This window comes from Protopterus annectens, chromosome 1.part1, assembly GCF_019279795.1.
Source record: "Protopterus annectens isolate FY-2018-M chromosome 1.part1, PAN1.0, whole genome shotgun sequence".
Taxonomy (NCBI): domain Eukaryota; kingdom Metazoa; phylum Chordata; order Ceratodontiformes; family Protopteridae; genus Protopterus; species Protopterus annectens.
In genome coordinates, this window is record NC_056726.1 from 846,890,081 (window position 1) to 846,914,099 (window position 24,019).

General features: G+C 38.4%; 1 protein-coding gene across 1 annotated transcript in view; it reads right to left on the reverse strand.

The window, feature by feature from the left end:
• The window catches only part of LOC122815150 (probable E3 ubiquitin-protein ligase HERC1), a 5,886,073-nt gene that overhangs the window by 2,608,145 nt on the left and 3,253,909 nt on the right, over positions 1 to 24,019 (reverse strand). Inside the window, exon 37 of the mRNA XM_044087407.1 lies at positions 914 to 1,153. Coding sequence (XP_043943342.1) covers positions 914 to 1,153 — 240 coding nt within the window. The remainder of the gene's footprint in view (positions 1 to 913; positions 1,154 to 24,019) is intronic.

The window sequence follows — 24,019 nt, forward strand, 5'->3', positions numbered from 1 at the left end:
ACAAGTGACTTCATAAATTCTAGCACCTGACAGACTGCTATCCATGACTCTATCACTGCTCAGTCTGGTGAGTGGGATGTGTGTGTGCCTGTCTGTAGAGTCACCTATGAATAGTACATTGTCATGTATGGCAGCATGCTCGAACAGCCTTAATGGATTACATATGCAGCTTCGGTGACTCTTGTTTGGGGAGAAAACACTGGATACTGGTGTGTGTGTGTGTGTGTGTGTGTGTTGCTGGTAAGGTATTAATATATTGCTGAGGTCTAAGTTTACCAGTGCTTTGCCTGGGAGACTCAGGAAAAGATATTTATCAGTACCTCGGCATATGTGGTTTAAATGTTTTTATTGGATTGCAATGCATTGGTGTTGGGAGTACTTTGCTTGCTAACAACCTTGGTAAGTGAGATGGCAGTTTCCTGTTTGGTTAGCTATTTACACTTTTCAAGTGACTTCTGTATCAGGTAGCATTAATATGGTACAAGGGGGTCTGAGGTAGTTTCTATATTGCCTCAAAGTATCTAGTCCTGGCAAGTTGGCAACATATACTAGATGTAGGAGAAGACCGTGGTCTCATGGAAGCAGAGATTAGGCATGTAAATGAAAAAAGTAGAATATATGACAACAGTAATAATACAGATGAAGTCCAATAAATTACAAATCAACACAGAGAAGCAGTAATCAGCAAGGCAATGCAGATGTTTAGACAACCAATAAAACAGAAAAAGCCACTAAACAAAGTCAGTATGTAAGTAGTGCATCAAGGTGACTACCACAGTGACTTGGTGTAGTAAACAGCAAACAACCAAAACTAGTCTAACGACTACCTCCAAATGGCCCCCATTTTCCCTAACAAATGAAGCAGCTATATGACCATAAGCATCACCCCTTGTCAAGGACTTGCAAGCGCTACCTCATTGTTCTTGGCAAAAGAAATAGTCTTAGCCTCCATGTCGAGCATACAGGTGATAAAATCTCCTTGTGTGAATGCAGGCAGTATCCTGCTCATCTCCCCTGCATGATACAGATTTCCACTATATGCACGGTACAGCCACATGTCTGATGAGGTGCGGTGGTTAAAATCTCTCACAGGCCAGCGAGACACTCCAATGCATGTTCCTTCATTGCCTCTGTTTTCTTTACTAAGGTGAAACTGAAACCAACAAAAAGGCACAAGTGAGCTTTATAATTATTGTAAAGGCATGCAGCTGTGGTGTGTGGTATTCTTATAATTCAAACAACATTTAGTGAAAACAATTATGCACAACAAAGAAACCATAAAAGCAGAAAGTAAAAATTTATACTGAATACAATAATACAGCAAAAGTGTACACAAACATTTTCAGCAAAAGCAATATAAGGCTATAACCGGCAACAGCAAAAGAACTCAGTAATTTCATTTTTTACTGTATTTAATGATCTGAAAGGACAGTTGTGCAAGTTACACTTACCATAACAGTAGATGCTCAAATTCCTCACTGCCATTACTCTATATGGGTTGTATCCTGCCTTGGATACAATAGCCAGACAACTTCATCACAAAGCTCTGCCTCTCTCCCACACATTCACTCTGACTACTGACTAGTCATCCCAAAGGAGGTAAATGAGCAGTAAGAGTGAAGAAATCTTCAGGATGGTCTTGCCCATAGACAGAGAAGAGTATACTCATTCTGAACCTTTTAAACATATAAACAGTAACAGACAAGAAAGCCAATAAAGGTCCATACACTTGTAGGCAAAGACAAAGCCAAGCCAAACCAATATGGTATAAAGTTTAATACAAAATATCCACAACAAACAAGCACTTTCGTTTCACCCATGGAAACTTCATCAGAATGGTGTATTGTCACAAACAAACTGTTAAAATAATCAAAACCTGAATGTGAGTGGTTGTAAGTTAATTACACAATGTCTGAAAATTTAAAGAAACATCACAGAAACTTGTATATCATAAGAGAAAGAAAACAGTCAACAATTACAGGTGGTTAAAAACTTGTATCACATTAGTTAGGCTCCTCTGAAATAAAGTTGATTTCAAAATTACTTATTTTCTGCAGACTCTGAAACGCTTTTAAAAATCTTTAGAGACATTGCTCCATAGTAAATATTTCTGAGCATCAGGATTAACAGCCTGTATTAACTGGCTAAAGAAAGAATATCATATTTTCTAAGAGACAGTGTGTCTTCACGTGAACAATGTCTAACCTTCTGTTTTTTCCCTTGCAGGTAACACCATGACTGAAAACTGACTAGGAGATGGCAGTTCAGCCAGATTTAGTAGACCAGAGCAGCTTGGTGAAGTATCCCCTAGCATGTCTCCTTGACTCAAAGAAGATGGTTCTTCCATGCCCCTAACAGTTACTGGAACACCCAAAGAGAATTTGGCTGACTCCCTGGTCCTTGGTGGCTAAAAGGACTACACCAGATGAACCCGGAGACGAAAGTGAGTGGTGTGAGGGACAATGGATGGCCACAACAGTTTCATTCAACAGCTAACTGCAAGGGCTCTTCAAATGTTGTTTCTTCTTTTTAGGTAGAGCACAAGAACAGCCAGCAGAACTAGATTAAGTATCTATGATGCAGCCAAGTCCAAGGACTGAAAGCTGGTAAGCAGTGCTGAAACAAGTTGGTTAGAAAGTAAGTTGTAATAGAGGTGTTCACAAGCAACACACACATTTTTACACTTAATTCCATAGTCCCTTTTTCTGTAACTTAACAGAAAAATAGTAAAATCCCTGTCAGAAATAATGCAGTTGTCTAAAATGTACACTTACAGCAAAGATAACAAATAAGTAGTTCCAAACTGTATACAAGCGCTCACTATATTCAAAATATTTTCTGCCCATTTAAAACACTTCTCAACCTTTTAATTCTCACAGATCAACTAAAAGTTTAACATGAACAGTACATACTTACGACAAAATAGCCCTAAACAACAAAATAAGTATTTAGTTAAAAATAACGGTCCCTGACAGGAAACTTCAGATATCTGTGAAAAAAAAATGATGTGTTTCTTAAAAGGGAAATACTGTTTTTAGTCACAAAATAAAATACTAAGTACTTTCTTAAAACAGCAACAAATTCTGTGTGGAAGGGCTCCCCTGAAGGGACTTATATGCCAGAAATGAATCTTCAAGGCCGATTCCGCTTCTGAAGAACCTCAGATCTGCTTCCTCTCAATGAGGCAATAAACTACTGAATACTTCTTCACCATGACTGCTGATTTCCCTTTGGGCTAACCAATCAGGAGTCACAGTGAAGGTGTGGGAGGCAGCCACAGCTACATAAAGCCGGCTGTTTTTGTACCCTAGACAGGAGACAACCCATTTAGCCAAAAGGCTACTGCAATAGTGAGAACGATGAACATCAAAGAAACGTAAAGAAAATGTGCCACACAACAAATCCTATCTAAGTACTGTACAACACAGTTTCTAGAAGAAAGGCTGTTACATAGTTAACGTACACTACTGCAACAGATCGTCAAGAGCGTTTCAGTCAGAAGGCCTTTATTATACACATGAACAGGATGTCAAGAGCTAGTTGCTTCTTCAGCTAAGATATGCCTGGCAGTTCCTAGATGGGTAAGACCTTGATATTAAGAGGATCCACACTGCCATGCCTAAGAAAACTTCCTATGTTGAGGATAAAGGCCTTGTAGTCATAATTCTTTCCAGCCACAGTGGTGGGGACTAAGCAAAGAGTAAACATTTTCTTTCTTTCTGTCCACAGGTTGGAAGGCATACCTAACAGATATTCCTGAAGAGCTGAAGTGATGGCAAGAATTTACATAAAGTTACATAACAGACGAGCTTTTTCAGTGCAGTATCAGCCGTCAACTTCTTCAGAGCAGTATACGGCAGTAAGTCCTTTTTTCCGATATGAAGAATTGTCAAGATGTTATGTATGGAAGAGAGGAAAAACGAACCTAAGGAGAACCTGGATAAAAGCAGGTATGGAGATGGACCACAAAATGGTACTACAGGTCCTCTAGAAAAGCAGACCTTGATAGCTATAGCCCAAAACTATAATGTCCTTGGAAGGGTCTAATTAAACATAAAATTAAATGATTTTCATTTCATTAACCAAAGGAAGAGTCAATTCATGTGCAAACTCTGTCTCTAGACAGACTGTATATAAGACCTACAAATATATAGCTTCCTCATATACTGGCCTGCAAGCATAATTTCACCTGAGTTCACGAAATACACTGGAATGAAGAGTAATCCACAACCAATAAAAACAGGGACAAGGGAGGGGGAGGGAGAGAGAGAGAGGAGGGGAAGCTTAGAAAAAAAGCTCATGGTGTAGCAGCAGTCATATAGGAAAGGAATGTTTCTGCATTAAGAAAACCACTGATGGAAAAACACAAAAGTTCAAAGGAAAAATGCACAAAGATTAAAACAAATAAAACACAAACTATGGTGCAGTCTTGGGAGAACAATTCAAAAGAAGGAGGCATATGGGCAAGCAGCAGTGCAACTGCTACAGAGCTAACCAATTCAATAAAACTAACATGTAAAAATGGAAATGCAAGAAGCATGAAATATGAAGCATGTGGCTGAACAAATGCCAAAGCCTAGCTATAATTCGTTCAGAAGAAGTAATATGACAGAGATGCTTCTGAATGCTGTAACCTGATGCTTATAAATATATACACATAAGTATAGCTATATGACTATGTCCAGCAGACTAAAAGGCAAACAGTGTCAATCTGTCAAAAAAAAACAAACATTTTTTTCTTTTTACAGAGAGGCAAGCCCCCCCCCCCCCCACAACTCTTAAAATATATAAATTCCAAGATCACACAATAGCACACAGGAAGGACCACTCGACCGCAAAACAGAAAAACAGAAAAAAAAATAAAGATTTCATGGCTTCATTCCACTAAAGGGGAGCTCAAAAAAAATTAGGAAACCATACACATGTATATCTATATAAATAGACCGATAGATAGATACAAATATATGGGTCTATATCACTTTGTCACTTTGTCAAAGATGCATTTCCATGAACCTTTGTTCATCGACTCTAATACAGTGAATGTTTACTTCAACGAACGACTTACCCAGAGAAAGGAATAAGTTGGCCATCATAAGAAATTTGTCTTTTCCCCCACTGTAGTGCAATCTCAGGGTTGGTATAAATAGTTGGGGAGGTGTAGCCCCCCACATGGTTGTGTTTGAAATATTGTGCTTTGTGTGATGGTTGAAATATGTGAATGATAGGCAACTCATTCCTTTCCCTGGGTATGTTGTTTCTTGAAGTAAACGTTCACTGATGTGAACATTTGCTGTATTACGGTCGATGAATGAAGGTTTGTAGAAATGAACCATCGATGAACTGATATAGACCCAATACACACACACACACACACAAAATGAGAAAAACAGGAGAAAAAGACAAACAGTGTGTGATATAGACAGATAGCTATAATATATAAAGATTCTTTATGAAGGAAGTCAGCAATGTTTTGAATGTCTAACTGCAAGGGAAAACCTGTTCCATAATCTTGGAAGAAACAGTGTACTGCATCTTATAACAATCTTGTCACATTGCATTCTATTACTGATAATTTACTTTTAACAGTAACCTACCTGATCTGGTGTTATCTTCACCAGCAGTGTTTTTCCAAGTACAGACTAAAACTGAAAGCAAACAAGCATTGGACAGGATAGATATTTGTCCCAAAGACTTCCCCCATCTGTGGAATAGACTCCCTCTCCATGTCAAGTACAGTACCTCTATAGCTCTCTTCAGGATGAACCTGGACAACTAGATGGGAAACAGAAAATACACCCATGGGATCTCACCTGTGTCCCTGCTGGAAAGGGGAAAGAAGTGCTGACTTTGAGGGAACATGGGCGAAATTCTTGGCCAGGCTTATAAGGACCTTTGGGCCAAAAGCCTAGTATCATCCTATAAACTTATGAGCCATTGTGTTGTAGGCAAGGCAGAAGTTAGTTATGAGAAAGCTATAAGAACCAGAATACAATGACAGTTACTTAAGCCTCCCTGCTTTAAGCTTTCCACTTGCATGATTTTTTTCTAATAAGGAATTACTGTAGCTTTTCATGTTGTTTCAAGTGGTTTATTCAAAGGTTACATAATCCAGCAATGAATTCAACACCAGGTTGGATCACTGGGATATAAAAGGATATAATATGACTACACAGGTCCTTTCAAATTCAGAGGACTCCAGAATATGCTTTTGTAACTTTGTTGTATAGAAAATGGTCAATGTTTAAGTTGTTGATTATGGTCCCTACATTTTTTAATGATGACCTCATCATTTATAATGTGCCAATTTATTTTGTAAACATAATTTATGCTTTATTTGCTATCCCTTTTCATTCAACTGTTAGCATTAAATGTGAGGTCATCAGTAATGGAAAAGATATTTCTTGATATTATCTTGGAGAACTTTGGAGTGTTTTACTGAAGTAAATGTATTTTAAAAATGTGCAAAAATGTACATCTGATTATCCAAAGCCTAAATTCCACTTTTAAGAAAAGTTTGAAAAGATGTGGCCCTAGTATGGAACCACATAGGACATCTCTGATATCACCCACCAAGATGTACCCTGACTTGCTGTGTCATGTTACTTAACCAATGTTCTCAGAATAAACTACACATGGTTTGACATTTAATGCTTCCAATTTGTCAATTACTTTCTTACAAAGTATGCTGCTAAATGCCTAGTAAAAGTCAACATAACCAGAATGCCTCATCAGTAATTCATCAGCTGCTGTTGCTGCTGCTATCTTTTAAAATAATATCACAGGATTCAGAAATGTGTAAGACATCTCATTAACACATACTGTTCCATAACTTAACAGAAGTAGCGTCCTTGTGTAACTCTGGATAAGCTCCATTATGGCTCTTGCCTTGATTTACATGGAAGTCTAGTCAGGTTAATAGGTCTGTATTGTTTGGACCTGATACATGTTCCTTTGTGAACTAGTACCACTAAAGCCTGTTGCCATAAATCAGGGATGTATCTATAGTCTAAAATTTTAACAAGACTAACTTTTTAACATGGTTAAACATGGGTTTGGATATATTTTAATTGATTCTGTATAGGAAATACTAGGTACATTGTGTTGTCCCAAGGAACTTAAGTCTTTAATGTAATTTGCGACAGAATTTATCATATCTGCACTTCATTGAGTAATGACTCTTCCTGTTGGTGCAGCACACTAGTCTTTACTTACTGTGAAGTTTATATAGAATTGTTCGACAAGTACAACCACTATGTTTTTTGGCTGGATAAGCATTTCACTTTGGTAACATGCTAGTAGTGATGTATTTACTTATTTATTTTATTTGCAGTTGTTTACTAAGTTGGTCCAACTGGGCTAAAAGGGCACATTTTCAGTTTTGAAAAGTTCCACAAACTTTAAATAACATTTCTGTGCTTTTATCCCTAAAGGACCTCACACAACAAAAATACCAACAGAATTGCATCACGATTAATTACAAAGCACTGGGAATATACATCAGGATTATTTACAGAGCAGAAGGCAGGAATAAAGTACAAAGAAGCACATCAAGGAAGTTAAATGTACAATATTAATGGAGTAAAAAAAGGTGAAAATAGAAGGAAATATATTATTTACAATCAGTATTTTCTATTTGTAAACAGTATTAAAAATCAAAAGAAAGACTGAAATAGCTGGGAGTATTAACTAGCAGTAACAGAGACATAGTTAGCAACAAGGTGCAGTACATTAGCCTGAATACACTAGCAAAATGCATGAAAGGTTATTGAGAGAAAGGGAAGAGAAAGGAGGATTATGAATGTTAAGGAAACGGAGGAACACTTACATTGGAGCAAACACAGCATTCCTAAGTGTTGAAGGATGATATCATGTGAGAAGGGAGGAAGAAGAAAATATAGTATATAGTGAAGGGAAGGACAGATTAGACAGGGTATGTCAGTTATGAGGGTTAGGTGTAGGACAGAAATGAAGAATGCATTCAAGGAGAAAATTAAGGATGTGGCTAGAAGAATAAAATACAAGGAAACTGGAATTATCAGACAGTCAGAGGTTAGACAGAAAAAAATAGTATACCAGCTACATTAAAAAGGGCATTTAAAGTTGGTGTGATATAGGAGATGTTAGTGGGAAAACTTATAAGATGGCACAATCAGGGAAAAGTGGTAAGGGACTGGAAGTGAATCACTTCATACGGGTAGAAGGTTTTATCCTGAAGATGAGCATGAGCAAAGCCAAGATTCCTTAAAATACTGTTCCAATTATGAATTAAAGTACTTATGGCCAGACACTTGTTTTAGGATATGAGAGATGGTGTTTTATTTTCTATAAACAAAGTGTAAAGAGTGTCTTTCGCAAAGCTTTCTGATTTGGTTATGTGGACCAATAGTTTATCAGTCAAGGTAAGAGATTTGCTAGACCACAGCAGTACGATGATGTTTAGAATACAGCATTGTTCAAGTTTAGAAAGATGCTTATGGGTGGTGACTTAGTGAGAGATAGTAAGGACGTGGAATAATTTTAGCCAGTTAAGTTGCTTTGGGGTCAAACAGTGATGGGTTTTGAAATCCATATTGGTAGGTAGCAAAGTTAGCAATTTTATTAAAGTATTGATCAAGATGACTGGATTACGAGGCCTGTAAATTGAGAAAATAAGAATTCAGTGTAGAAAAGAGTTAGTAGGTAGAGGGATGATGCAATGTCTTTTTCTTGCTGAATTGGTGAACAATGGTATAATCATATAAACAGGAAAAAAGCAACAAAAACTCGACACTCGAACTGCTTCCTTGATGCGACAGTTGTGTGAGGTGTTCATCAATGGTGACCCACTGGTTTTGAGTTCTGTTTTAGTGTTATTTAAAGGTGATAGGTTAGAATGTATTTTATGCCTGTGAAGTTGTTTGGGAGCACATAGAATTAATCTAGATTTTTGGGGGATTTAGTAAGAGTTGTTCTCAGCAAACCCAGGCTTCAGTTGAGGTAACAGAATCCTGTGAGAGCTACTGGGCAATGTCAAGGTTTTCTCTACAGCAAATGAGTGTTGAATCATCTGCTTAATGTACAATAGTGGAATGTTTGCTTGTTGTACGGAGGTCATTAATACATATATTTATTGAATAGAGGGGGACCAAGGATGGAAACTCTGAAACACACCCACTGTTACAGGGAGAAAGAGGAGATTATGTTGTGCCATTTATCTACTTGGGATCTACCAGAAAGGTACCTCTAAAACTATGAAATAGTTGAGACATTAAGCCTTAAGGGAAAATATAGTTTATGCAGATATTTTAAATGAGAAACTGTACCAAACACTTTAGAAAGGCAAAAACAGGCTTTAACTCATTCACTCCAATGGAGTTCTGGAAGTCTGCATAAGCTTTTTGATAGAATCAAATTACACCCTCACATTTCAAACAAATGTTCATATCTCTGGAACTATAGTTGTTATTAAAACAAGTGTAAATGGCAAACTTCAGCACAAACTATTTTTATAGTGATAATATTTATTAAATTCTAGGTCTTAAAATTGATTTGTTTAAGTCAAGGTAAACACAGTCACTATTACGTTTGTAATATTTTGTAAACAACTTAAAACATCTCAGCAACAACTCAAATTATACACAAGCTATCAGATGAAATTTGTTTATTCAACTGACAGCTTTCATATGAGGCTAAGCAGTTCTGTCTGTGCTACTTAATTATCAAGATATTTAGAAAGACATTAAATTTATGACAATATAAACTACATGAACAATTAATATATCTTCACTTGCACTGGACAGAAGTCAAATCTCAGTGCAGTTGGGCTTTCCATTGCATAATCTTTAAGATGCAACAATAATACTTTGTACGTAGCATAGTTTGGAATTATTACTGCAAATATGTACAAGTTATACTGGATGCCTAAAGGCATTAGTAGGATGTAAGAGAAGAAATACCTGGAGACTTCACTCACCTATAACGAGTTAAAGTGGTCAAGGAAACAGTATTGTATGGAGAACAGGAGATTATCTTCAGTGATCAACTTCAACAGCTGAGACTGCATGCATTTTTCTAGAACATAACACAAGGGGAAAAGAATGGCAATTGTGGAGAGGTCAGTAGCATTGCTGTCCTTATGCAAAGGAAGGCTGTACAATTTTTTTCCACACTACCAGGTTAAATTTTTTTCTTTTATGGAACAGTTTATTAATATGGAAATGAAGCAAGTACACTATCAATAGCCATTATAATGAATTTGCAGGTTGAGTGAGTTTTGGTATGTGAAGCAATATTTTTATGGTGGAGATGGGCACTGGTTACAAGAAGGTTTTGTGATGACCTCTCCAGTTTGGCACCTACTTCTCTGAGTTAAAAGCCAATACCAAAGGGCTCTAGCTGACTAACATTGCAGATGACTGCAATCAAGGAACACTTACTGAAACCCCAAATGACAGCCATCTTACAGAAAGGTTTGTCCCAAACAAATACATGGTGCCAAAATCATGGTCTGAAGCAAAATGCCAAAAAAATGCATTATTATATACTTTGGGATGTTATCTATCCCTGAGAACTACCACATTAACAATTTGCACCTTAGACTAGGCCCAGTTGTTTGATATTTGGGAACTTACATGGGCAGTGACATAACTTTCGACCAACATATGTCCACTGTTGTAAGAAAGTCCTTCTACCCTGCACAGCTTGTAAACAAAGGACTGTGTCTAGCTCTAGAGATAACACTGTTCCTCTTTACTCAGTCGTCATTAGACCAATCATTGAGTATAACGCCCCCTTTGGCATGTATTTGCCATACACATGCAAAAACTGGATCATCCACAAAGGTACCTTACTAAAAGGATAAAAGGCCCAAGCAATATGCCCTCAATTCCCTTTCACTATACTCAGTATCCTACAGATGGCTAAGATGTGACCTACATCTGGCAAATAAGGTATCCCACAACCCTATACTAAAGAACTTACTGTACTTTAGCAAAACAAATGTCATCCAAAATACTCAGTCTATGAATCTAAACCTCTTCTGCAATACCAACATAATGGTTTAGAGGGACATGTACATCTTTGCAGAGGATACCAGTGCTCTAGAACATACTTCCCATCCACATAAAACAAAGCTCATGCCTGTCCATTTTCACGTGCAAATTGGATCTTTGGATGAATAACTGAAAATTTACCCCATGATCAACCTAGTACTACCAATGGACAGGGGTAGCTCCTAAACACTTTATCCCATACAAAGTTCCATTCAAATTATCTATGTTATGATCTTGGTTATTTTCACAAGGGTTAATATACAGTTGTCAGCCAAGGGATGGGTAAGGCCAATCTAACACCAAACAGGATAAGTTAATGCAAGCGCCAAAAGGGAAATTGCTTAGGCTTAAAATGGCCTGCAAGGGCAGCTAATCAAGTACTTATCTATGACTAACGTGCTGGAGTGACAGATTGCTGGAGAGGTGGGGTTATTCAGAATAGATATTACAGTTTGAATAAAGTGGGTGTTAAATCACAAAGCTACACTATCAGATTGGGAGTTCAATGATAGAGTAAAGTTGAGTAACATGTTCAGGGTAAGGGAGATTTCTGATCAAGGACCATAAGAACATGTGTTTTTAAACATCTTTATTAAACATTGCATTAAAAAGTGACCCTGGCAAATGAAAAGAAAACAAACCATGCTAAGATTTCTTTTGCTGTTTTCTGAAGTATACATTTTAAAAATGTTCATTCCTTCCAAAATTACATAAATTGTTCAGTTCCTGCTAGCTCTTAAAATTTTACTCCTCCTCCTACTTAACATTATTCTGCATGTATCATTCCCACAAATAATATTTACTTCTATATATTTTTTCTTCCTTTTTATAAAGATCTCACTTTCAGTTCTTTTAGCTCCTTTACAATATAAGCCTAGCCAAAAAGGTACCCTGGCTTTCACCACCCAAGAAAATTATTTACCTGTACCCCTGTCGAGCAGATCCACAGAAGTGATCTCTGGAGTGAATTTCTTATTTCCCATCTAATCATCAAGATTTTTCTTGAAGAGTGCTAATGAGGAGCTTTGTTTGATATAGATAGGTAGTTTGTTCCAGAGTATGGGAAGTCTCTGAGACAGGAATCTATCCCTACAGCATGTTCTGTTTACTGTGGTGACAAGGTTTAGGTCCCTAGAGCATGTAGCTCGGAGGGATTGGGATTTCTTTAAGTGGGAGCATGTCCAACAGCTCTGAGTTTGACATAGCTTTGTATGTTAGGCAGAGATCACCTCTGAGTAGGTGATATGCAATGGAGTAAAGCTGGAGTTTTTTGAGACGGTCTACGTAGGGCATCTGTTTGAGGCCGGTAATCCTCTTTGTGAGGTATTTCTACGGCCTTTCCAGTTGTTGTAGATGTCTTGTGAGGTACGTACCAAAAGGGGCGTTGTACTCTATAATGTGTCTAATGAGTGACGATTGGAGGGGAACAATTACCTATTTTTTCCTGGATGAGAAACCTTTTGTGATGAGGTGTGCCATGTAGAAGGATTTCCTGACTACTGTGGCAATGTGATTATCAAAGGAGAGACTATTGTCCACCTTTGTCCCAAGGTCTCTTATCACACTTTCAGTGCTAAGTAGACTACCACCTATGTGGTAGTTCATGGGTACAGAATTTTTACCAAAAGGGATGACAATGCACTTTTTGGCATTGAGCTTGAGGCCATGGCTTTGACACCAGGCATCTGTCTCAGTGAGGCCCTTTTGAAGGATATCCACATTTTTAGGCGTTTTGATTATGGCTCCTAGTTTGCAGTCATCTGGGAACTTTGTTAGCCAAAGACATTCTTTGTTAGCTTGTACTTCAGAGAAGTAGATACCAAATAGGAGAGGACCCAGGACTGAACCCTGTGGTACTTCACTTGTCTGAAGTCGGATTTGGAGTCTGCTACTTTCACAATATGGGTTCTGTCAGTGAGCCACTTGGCAACCCATCTTCTGACATAGGGATTTATGCCTAGTTTAGTGAGTTTATCTATAATTCCAGAGTGGGGATGGTGTTGAAAGCCTTGGTGAGATCTAGATATGCTGTGTGAACCACCTTACCCTCATCTACGGCTTTGGTGACTGCTTCAAAGAAGTCTATCAGGTTTAGGAGACATGATCTGCCTTTTACAAACCCGAACTGGGTGGGGTCCAGAGTTTGGAGATTACCAATGTCTTTGTTTATAAGTTCCATGATGATACGTTCCATGGCCTTGCAGACCAGGCTCATCAGGCTAATGGGGTGGTAGTTCCTGGGCCCCGTGGTGGATCCCCCTTTGTGGAGTGGAATAACTGTCGATGTGCACCATTCAGTGGGCACAAAGCCTGAGGTAAGGCTATGATTGAACATGGTACTTAGGCGGGGTGCCAGTTCATTCTGTAGTTCATGTAGAATGCAGCCTTGGAGTTGTTGTCAGGTCCCATGGATGCTGTGTTCTTGGCTTTGGAGAGTGTGCTTTTTACCTGTGCAGCCGTGATTACAGGAACTTTGCTTTCATCCAGTATAGAGATGGGCCCTTTAGGGGGCGAGAGGGGGGGGTAAAGTTAGCACTGAATCTATCTGCCAGGATGTTGGCAATATCAGTTAGTTCTGTATACATCACTTACAGCCGAGTTTAAGATGCAAAATTTTATAAGCCTTTTAGTAGCTAAAAACACTCCCAGAACTGGTCTTTCATTTAGCAATCCCCCCTCTCTTTCTCTTTGCCTATACGCTTATCAATCTTTGCATAGGGGGCAAGTAGTCTCTAAGCTGCAGTCTAAATTTCTGCTTAGACTATCCCACACTAAAACCTTTCCTTCTCTAGTTATTTGCTTCCAAAACTTTGGTTGCTTTGGTAATTTTCTCTTGTAAAATGCCTTCTTCCCACCCATATAAATCCACATTACCAACTCTTTGTTAATTATGGTCCTCAACTTCTCCCGCAGATAAAAATACGCATGACCTGTACATAAAAACAAAGGGACAAGAACTATTTTCAATACGTGTCTTATTATCCATATCCATAACCAGGACCTTCCAGTTTCTCAACCTTTGTGTTACTTTTGTTTAGTCTTCTCATACATCCTTAGCTATCATAATGGAATACTTTTTAATCCATAAACCTAAATACTTTATCTTATCATGTCCCCATAAATATGGACATTGATGTACTAATTCATATGTGGGTACACAGTTCACAGCTATAGGATTTATTTTAACTTAATTTATTTCATTGTTCTGTTAATGTAGTCAAATGTTTGCCTCCTGTCTACAAAACTACACTGATCCAGATCTATCAATTCTGGCAACACATTTGCCACTCTCTTAGCTAGTATAGATAAAAATTATAATCATAGTTTAAAAACTGAAATGCGTCTATATTAAGCTGGGTCTGAAGGGTCTTTACCCTCACTTGAAACATTTTGCCATCATTTTTAAAATATTGTTAAACAAAACCTTCCAGATAGTTCTTCACCTTGAACTTCCAAACTTCCTCAAGAACACCACCTGTTCATGAAGACTGTCCTTATATCACCACTGTTATCTTATCACCTATCTTAACTATTAATTGTTGAACCTGATGTTTTTTTTTAACTTTGGCATAAATAGGTCTTCCATAAATATGCCTTTTCTTGGTTTCTACATTCCCCTGCTTTATAAAGATTATCATAACATTTCCAAAATACCTCTAATACTGCTATAGGATCTCTAGTTATTTTTCTTGTTACAGGCTCCCTGAATTTTCAATAACACATTGTACTTTCAGCTGTTTTAGTTGCTGTGCTAAAATTATTTGTGCTCTGGAGTTGTTACCCCGGGGATCACTGCAGTGGCTCTGCTGGACAGAGGCACAGGAAACTACTGGCTCTGCTGGACCGAGGCACAGGGAACTAATCTAAGGGGGTGGCAAAAGACAACACATTCTAGCTAGGCTTATAGATGCCCTTGGGCAGATAGCCTAGTACTTACCTATGAACCAGTAGTTGCTTAACAGCAACTTTTCTAAACTCATGAATATTATCTAAATTCCTTCTAATTTCCCCCTTCAGCACTTTGCATTTGTTCATCTTTCTGTGAAATTCCCCTTATTTTACAATATTTTAACATTTGTAAACTTTCTAAATAATTCCTATTACTTTTGCCCATATACTGTTCTGCATTACTGCTACTAAATTTTTAAACTATATTTTCATTTAATTCCACTCAAAATGTTACCTCATTCTGAAAGAATTGCTATATTCCAAAATTGCCACCACCCAACCTTAACCTCCTCTCTCTTTTAAGTGGGAATGTGCCAGTGTCTCATTTTTACTCCATTATCCGTTGTTTTAGATTTTACTGATGCATGCCCTGAAATAGTTACTGGATGCATGTCATTGCTTTCAATTAAATACAAATGCTCCTGTTTGATACAGTTTATATTATCTCTAGCCCAGTTTTTGCACCTTGGAGAATAAGATGTATATTCTGTCTGAGGTCCACATTCTCATATATTTTTCAGAAATCTATCATATTTTGTTATTTTCTTCTTAATCTTCCTGATACATACTCACAGTTGCAAACCAGACTCCACTCCCCACCTATAAATAACTTTCCCTGCTGAAAGCTGTTTATTTATCCCCAAATTCCCTTAAACTCCATAACAACAGTTTTAGGTGGAATATGAATACATGCCAGTGTAATCCTTCTCTTTTTACAATAATCCATTACTACCACAAATCTACTAATATTATATTTGCTTTCATCTTCTATCAGTTCTGGGCCCTGTAGAAATTATTATTATTCCCATCTTCCTTTATTTCTGATATTCTGCTGAATGTACATCGTAAAATACTTTATCAAATGCTCATTTCTATCTAAATGTGTCTCCTGCAGCACTGCCACTTACACCTTAACCTCATAATATAATTCAATAATCTTTTTTCTATACTTATAAGCCCCATCTGCATCCCATGATCATATGAACAGAGTACCCATTAAGATAGAAAGCTATTACTCCTATCTATTATACATGACAGTGCTTTTGAATGTATATTTCAACTCTTAGCTCACATGCAGACACTAATGTTTGGATTGAACTCTTATGTAGTTGCTTCTTCTCATCTCCACCTGAATATATGTCATACTTATGAAAACATTCAAACAAGCAAAAAAAAGTAGAATTTCAGTGCATACAACTATGTACAGTTTCAGAAAAAAGTTCATCCATCCACACAGGAGCAATGGATCTATATCACAACGTCGAACTTACAAAAGTTCGATCGTTGTAATATCGAACCCTACAGTCCGAAACCCAACAAAACCAAAAACACAGGGCAGCTGTTCCGTGACAAAAAATAAAATTTAACCTTAAACTTAAACTAAAGTGGGAGGCTTCACCCACCACATCCCCTGTGGCCCACGCCCCCCTACTTAAATATACCAACTCCGAGATTGCACCACAGTGGAGGAAATAGCAAAGCCCCGAAAACGGCCCACCAATTTTTTTTCCCTGGGAAAAAAGTTGATGTGCTGTGGCTTCGCTATTTTCAACTTTTGGACTTTAGGGTTTGATACTACAACATTCGAACTTGTGAACTTGTTTTAGTTTGATGTTGTGATATAGACCGGAGCAACTGCACAAAATGATGGCTGCATTCACAGCCATTATCTAATCTAAAATTATGGTTGCCCATGTTAACGGGCATGTTACAACTTGTGTTCCCACTTACACTAATTGCTGTCTGCTCTTATAGTATCTGTATCTCCCTACCTGATGTGAAAAACAACTTGCATGCTTTCAATACACATTCATGTTAAGACCTAGAAAAAAATGTACTAACTGCCTTTAAATAAACTATATTAATTGTTTACTGTTATATGAAATGCATTTAAAAAAACTAAGGCTGCTGGGAAGGTAACTACTTGAACATCTTTTTCATTTCCTATAGTTTAAAACTTAATTTATTGTTCATTGAACTGTTTGTCAATGTACCCTTAAATGTCAATTACCCTCTCCCTTGTACGTGCACTTGTAGACATCTTGTCCCCAAATGAAAGTCTTTCCTAACTGAAAAAGATAGCTATTTACTTTACAAAAACAATTGCTTTCATCATTTTGTCTTATTTTTCAAGATAAGTTTAAAAAAAAACATCTACAGTTTAAACCAATGATATTATTTGAGCAATCTATGTATATAACACATGGGAAATTAATACCTTAGTCCTACATATACTGTGATCGGTACTCTTTCATATCCCTACCCAGCAGCCCAAGAGTACAATATTGTATTAACTTGTTTCTAGCTATTTTTACTTCATTAAGTGTAAAGCTTGGATAGCTCACAACTAGTAAACAGCACTTTCTTGCTTTATAGGTTCATAGGTTGATACTAGGCTATCTGCCCTAGGGCATTTATAAGCCTAGCCAGAGTGTGTTTGGCTTTCGCCATCCTTTTAGATTAGTTGACTGTGCCTCTGTATAATAGGTCATAGAAGATAGCCCTTTTAAGGTTAGTTTACTGTGCCTCTGTCTAGTAGGGACAAAGAAGAGATCCCAGGGGTAAACCTACGATCTCCCATCCACTCGTCAAGATTTCTCTTGAAGAGGGTCATTGAGGGGCTCTGCCTAACATGGATTGGGATTTTGTTCCAGAGTGAGGGGAGCCTCTGGGATATGAATCTGTCCCTCCAGCATGTCCTATTTATTTCTGTGCTGAGGTTTAAGTCCCTGGAGCATGTAGCTCTAAGGGATTTGGATTTCCTGAGGTGGAGCATGTCCATTAATTCTGGGTTGGACATGGCTTTATAAGTTAGGCACAGATCGCCTCTGAGTAGGTAGAGCTGGAGTTTCATTAGCCTAACTGCGTAGGGCATCTGTTTGAGTCCCTTGATCCTCTTGGTGAGGTACTTTTGGGGTCTTTCCAGTTGCTGCAGGTGTCGGGTAAGGTACATGCCAAATGGGGCACTGTATTCAATTATGGGCCTGATGAGTAGAGGGGCACAATGACCTCTCTTGATCTAGATGTGAACCCTTTCGTGATAAGGTGGGCTATATAGAAGGTCTTTCTAACCACTTTGGCAACGTGATTGTCAAAGGAGAGATTGCTATCTACTTGGGTCCCCAAATCCCTAATTACTTCTTCCGTACTTAATGGATTACCACCTATGTGGTAATTTGTGGGCACTTTGTTTTTCCCAAAGGGGATGACTATGAGCCTTTTGTCATTTAGCTTTAGGCCATGGCTCTGGCACCAGTTATCCATCTCTGTGAGACCCTTTTGGAGGATACTTGTGTCAGTTGGCGAGTCGATTATGGCACCCAGTTTGCAGTCATCTGCGAACTTGGTCAGCCATAGTCCTCCCGTACTAGCCTGTACCTCACAGAAATATATACCGAAGAGAGGTCCCAAGACTGAGCCTTGTGGGACGCCACTTGTAACTGGTTTAGAGTCTGACATGGCACCTGCAATTCTGACCATGTGGGTTATATCCCTGAGCTAGTTTGCAACCCATCTTGTGACATAGGGGTTGATATTTAAGCTGGTAAGCTTATTTCTGATGCCCGAGTGGGGTATTTTGTCGAAGGCTTTTGCGAGGTCCAGGTAGGCTGTGTGGACTACCTTCCCTTCATCTATGGCCTTGGTGACTGTTTCAAAGAAGTCGACCAGGTTCAAGAGGCAAGATCTGCCCTTAACAAAGCCGAATTGGGTATGATCCAGTGTTTGGAGGTTCCCAGTGTCTTTGTTTGTGAGTTCCATGATGATACGCTCCATAGCTTTGCAGACCAGGCTAGTCAGGCTTATAGGGCGATAGTTTCCGGGGTCCGTTGTGGCACCACCTTTGTGGAGTGGGACCACTGTTGCTGTACGCCATTCCTTGGGTACATATCCTGTAGTAAGGCTGAGATTGAACAGTGACTTTATGTGAGGGTTCAGTTCTTCTTGGAGCTCGTGTAAGACGCAGCCCGGGACACCGTCCAGTCCCATTGATGCTGTGTTTTTTGCTTTGGAGAGGGCAGCTCTCACCTGTGCATCTGTGATGTCAGGGAGGCTACACTCTGTTGGGATAGACATTTGCTCTTTTGGGGAGAAGGGGGGGGAGTTTGCACTGAACCTGTCTGCCAGGATGTTGGCAATGTCTGTGGGTTCAGTGTATTTTTTGTCATTTTGTACTAACTCAGAGCATATCTGGTTTAGTATCTTTAATACAAATAGCAGTCAATGTGCTACAACCCAGCTTCACATTTAAAATACTCCTAACGGCAAACTATATAAGACTACTTTACAATACAGCGTGCAATTTACATCATAAAAAATTTACACACACATTAGTAAGAACAAAACTGTTTTACTTACAGTTACTTCATCAGTCCTTTCAGTATCACTTTAATTGCTAATGACAAAGTGGGGCATATGCTTTAAAGCCCATAAAATTCCAGTCTTCCTTCAGCCACTTCTTGCAAAGCCACATTTCACATCTACTTCTATATTTAATAGGACAGATAGTTTTGCAGTATCCCATATATTCACTAATTTTACAATGTTGATAGTTTTCTTCTTGATCCTTTCGCTCTCCCAACACCAGTCTCTGGGTGAAGTCCAAAGTAATCAAGATTCATTCTAGTCAGTTCCTGTGTTTTTTTTTATCACTCAGCATTTTCCTTTAGAACAAAGGAAAAGGTTTCATTGGCATATGTGCTTTGTTACTGCCAGAAGGAGAAGCAAAGTCCCTTTCAACTTGCATCCTCACTTGTTGCTAAACAAGCTATTTATTCTTTAGGCAGTTATGCATCCAAAATGTCTTTGGTGCTCAGGGAAGAATATTCTGAAGAAAACTGGAAAGAACAGCTTGAAAGTCTTACCTGTCTCTTGGCATTTCATGACTGTCGAGATAAGCTTACTTCCCTTCTGCCTGGTGTGCAGTTATTAACCACTTTCTACAAACACTCTGCTGGCACCAGTTTTAATACTTTTCTCTTCTTCCACAATTTTGACAGGAAGAACTCTTTCTGCTGGTATGACTGCGTCCTTACTTGTATAGGTTCTTGTCTGTTTTCATGTGGCATGATTTGGAGCATACACTAGATGTGCCCTCTCAATTAACAAATCCTGCTGCAGAACACCAATCTAGTTGCTTATTTGTACTTTCATACAATTAATTCATTCTGTTCTTTGCAGTTTCTCTGGTACAACAGAAAACTGCAGGTTTTCTTTGCATGTTCTGACTTCTAAGACGCACTAAAACAGCTCTTTTTGAGAGGCCTCATGCTCACCCAGACGTTTTTTTTTTAAATTTGAACCTCTGATTTTATAGTTTCATTAATGTATCTGAACAGCTAGTTAAACCTTTTCTATTTTGTTTAGCCTTTTATTTGACTTCATACATTTCTTCAGTTTTTTTTTTAAGTATTTTAAACATATCTGGGTATTATTTGATTTATTTTTCATCTAAATTACTGGAAGCCATTTCCTGTACCAATGTTGAAACTTAGATGGCTTTTTCCTGAATGGCTGCAAGATTCTTCACAGCCAGAGCTTTTTCTTCTCCTTTTCTGGTTGCCCAATTAACCTCTTTCTTACCATCATTCACACCTCCAATATTTGTAATCTACCTGTGGAAAATGTCTTTGGAATCTGCTTGAGAGGTATAAAAATACCAATGCAAACATTTCCAAGCAAAAATCCAAAATATTTTAGACTTTGTTGCATATTTGGGAACCGTATGTACATCATCCCACTGTTTCTTTGTGAACTGCATATCCAATCTCTCTTCCCAATCTTTTCTAACCTCATCTGACTGATTCCTAAAGTTATCATGAATTATTTTATATGCCCTACTAACTATCCCTTTTTAACAGCAGTTTCTATTCTAGATTCTACTAAAACACTCTACCAGTGACGGTATTTCATTTAGGATTCCCCTATCTCTCTCTCTCTCTCCCTATGTTCTGATATCAATCCTTGATAGAGAATGCAATCTCTAACCTGCAGTCTAATGGATTCTTGGCCACTTACAATTCTATTACCTTTCTCTCTACAAGTATTTGCTCACAATACCTATGTATAAAACTAAAAAGACTAAAAACATTTTCACTGCTTGTATCTTGCTATCCATAAGTATAAACAAGAGCTTCCAGTTCCTCAGTGTTTGCATTGTGTTTTGATTAGTCTCTTCCAACATATCCTTAGCTTTTTAACCCATGCTCCCATAAATATGGGTATTGCTGAACCAGTTTGTATGTGGGTATATAGTTTAGAGCTATAGCCTTTGTTTTATCATTAATTTTATATCCCAAAAAGACTTGAAACTGCCTCAGAATGTTCCACAACACTGACATGCTTTACTGGTTTTATACGGTACAAAACAATATCATCTGCAAATAAAGCCAACTTTTCCTGATTACTGATGTGACAATTGTGAGGTATTGCCAGCTATGCCAAGAGAAGTAGGACAGTGGATGTGTAACATATCACAACATAGCTAGCTGGAATTTTGTATGAATTATATGTAATTTTTTATTTCAGCTACTTGAAAAATGCATACACAAGCAAACTCTGCAATATCTATTACAGGAAAATCTACTTACTCCTACTCAGCATGGATTCCGCCCAAAACGCAGTACAACCACTGCCCTAATCTCCTTTACCAACACTAGTTCCCTGGCTAGTGATAACAACAAACGTGTCTCCTGTTTATTTCTAGACCTTTCTAAAGCCTTTGATACTGTCCCACACGGTCTACTTCTGGCCAGATTAACTAATCTTAACTTCCCCCCTGCTACTGTCACTTGGTTTTCTGGCTCTCTCTCTCTGATTGATTACAATCAGTGAAATGGCTCTTTGCACTCTCCTCTTCCCTCCCTCTAAAAATGGGCATTCCCCAAGGATTCATAATGGGTCCACTGCTATTTAATATTTTCACCAATCTACTCTATACTACTTGCTCCAAGTCATCGCTTGTACAATATGCAGATGATCCTACTGTGATTACTATGTCTGATGCTCCCTCTGGTCTCATCTCTACTACTCAAGCTGTCTTTACATCAGTGGAAACCTGGCTCATAAACAACCAACTAATCCTAAATCCCCCAAAAAACGAACTCCTAATCTTTCTCCCAAAATCTGTTACCCATCTCAAATCTACTTTTCTAATACCGTCTCTCAATAAGACTCCAATAGTACCTGAATCTAGCACCAAACTCTTAGGTGTCACTATAGACAATCAACTTAAATTTGACTTGCATCAGGAAGACCCATCACAAACTATGCCTCCTATACAGAAATAGAAAGTTTTTCACTTCCAAAGCTACCCAGTCTACTATATGGTTCTCAAATACTCACAAACCTTAAAGCCACACTCCTAGCAAAACCTAACTCAACCTATAACAAGGTAGCCAGATGCTCTACCCAACATACTTATAAAACTCATCACTGTGTCTCACTTAAACTGGCTGGAACTACCCAACCTGCTTCTTCTCTCTCAGCTTCAGATTATACCCTCTATACTATATCAACTTTTCTACTGCCCTAACCTATCCTCCTTTATATCCCACTTTTCTCCAACTAGATCACTCAACAGCTCTGACCAAGACGTACTACTTCACTATAAACCTAGGACTAAAATGGGAAGCAAATTATATGGCTACCACCCTACCAATGCATGGAACAAGCTTCCACTTCAAATTAGATTACTAAATCAACTTAAAGAATTCAAAGCAGCTGCCAAAGAGCACTTAAAAACACTCAGGTCCTGCCTCTGTACTCATCCACCATAAACTGTCCCCCACCCATAAACTGCTCACTAATTGACCACTGCCCCTAACTTTTAACTTCTACTCTCTTACTGTTTTAACACTTCTGCCCCTCCTGGCCTTGCCTACCTATCTCTTTTAAACTTTGATTTCCTATGCTTCAGCTTAACTCTTCTCTCCCTAAATACCTCCTTTAAATTGTCACCTGAAAGTAACTAATGTCTGTATTGAATTAATACTTTAAGACTGTAAGAATATGCCTTTTTCTCACATTGCCTGCATTATTAATGATGACTTGTAAATATTTGATACTTGCATAATGTAGTAAATACCAGGAAAACAATATATATATATATATATAGGTTCATAGGTTCATACTAGGCTATCTGCCCTAGGGCATTTATAAGCCTAGCCAGAATGTGTTTGGCTTTCGCCACCCATTTTAAATTTATTTTGCTATGCCCTTTTTCGAGGTTAGTATACTGTGCCTCTAACAGTGACACAGAAGTGATACCCAGGGTAAACCTACGATCTCCCATCCACTCATCAAGATTCCTCTTGAAGAGAGTCAATGAGGGACTCTGCCTAACCTGGACTGGGATTTCATTCTAGAGTGAAGGGAGCCTCTGGGTTATGAATCTGTCCCTCCAGCATGTCCTATTTATTTCAGTGCTGAGGTTCAAGTCTCTTGAGCGCGTAGCTCGATGGGATTTGGATTTTCTGAGGCGCAGCATGTCCATTAATTCTGGGTTGGACATGGCTTTATAGTTCAGGCACAGATTGCCTCTGAACAAGTGGTATGCCACTGAGTAGAGCTGGAGTTTCTTTAACCGGGCAGCATATGGCATCTGTTTGAGCCCTTTGATCCTCTTGGTGAAATACTTTTGGGGTCTTTCCAGTTGCTGCAGGTGTCTGGTAAGGTACATCCCAAAAGGGGCATTGTACTCAATTATGGGCCTGATGAGGGATGAGTAAAGAGGCACGATGACCTCCCCTGATCTAGATGTGAATCCCTTCATGATTAGGTGGGCTATATAAAATGTTTTTCTAACCACTTTGGCCACGTGGTTGTCAAATGAGAGATTGCTATCAACTTGGGTCCCCAGGTCCCTAATGACTTCTTCTGTACTTAATGGATTACCACCTATGTGGTAATTTGTGGGCACTTTGTTCTTGCCAACGGGGATGACTATACACTTTTTGGCATTTAGCTTGAGGCAATGGCTCTGGCACCAGTTGTCTGTTTCTATGAGGCCCTTTTGGAGGATGCTTGTGTCGGCTGGAGAGTCT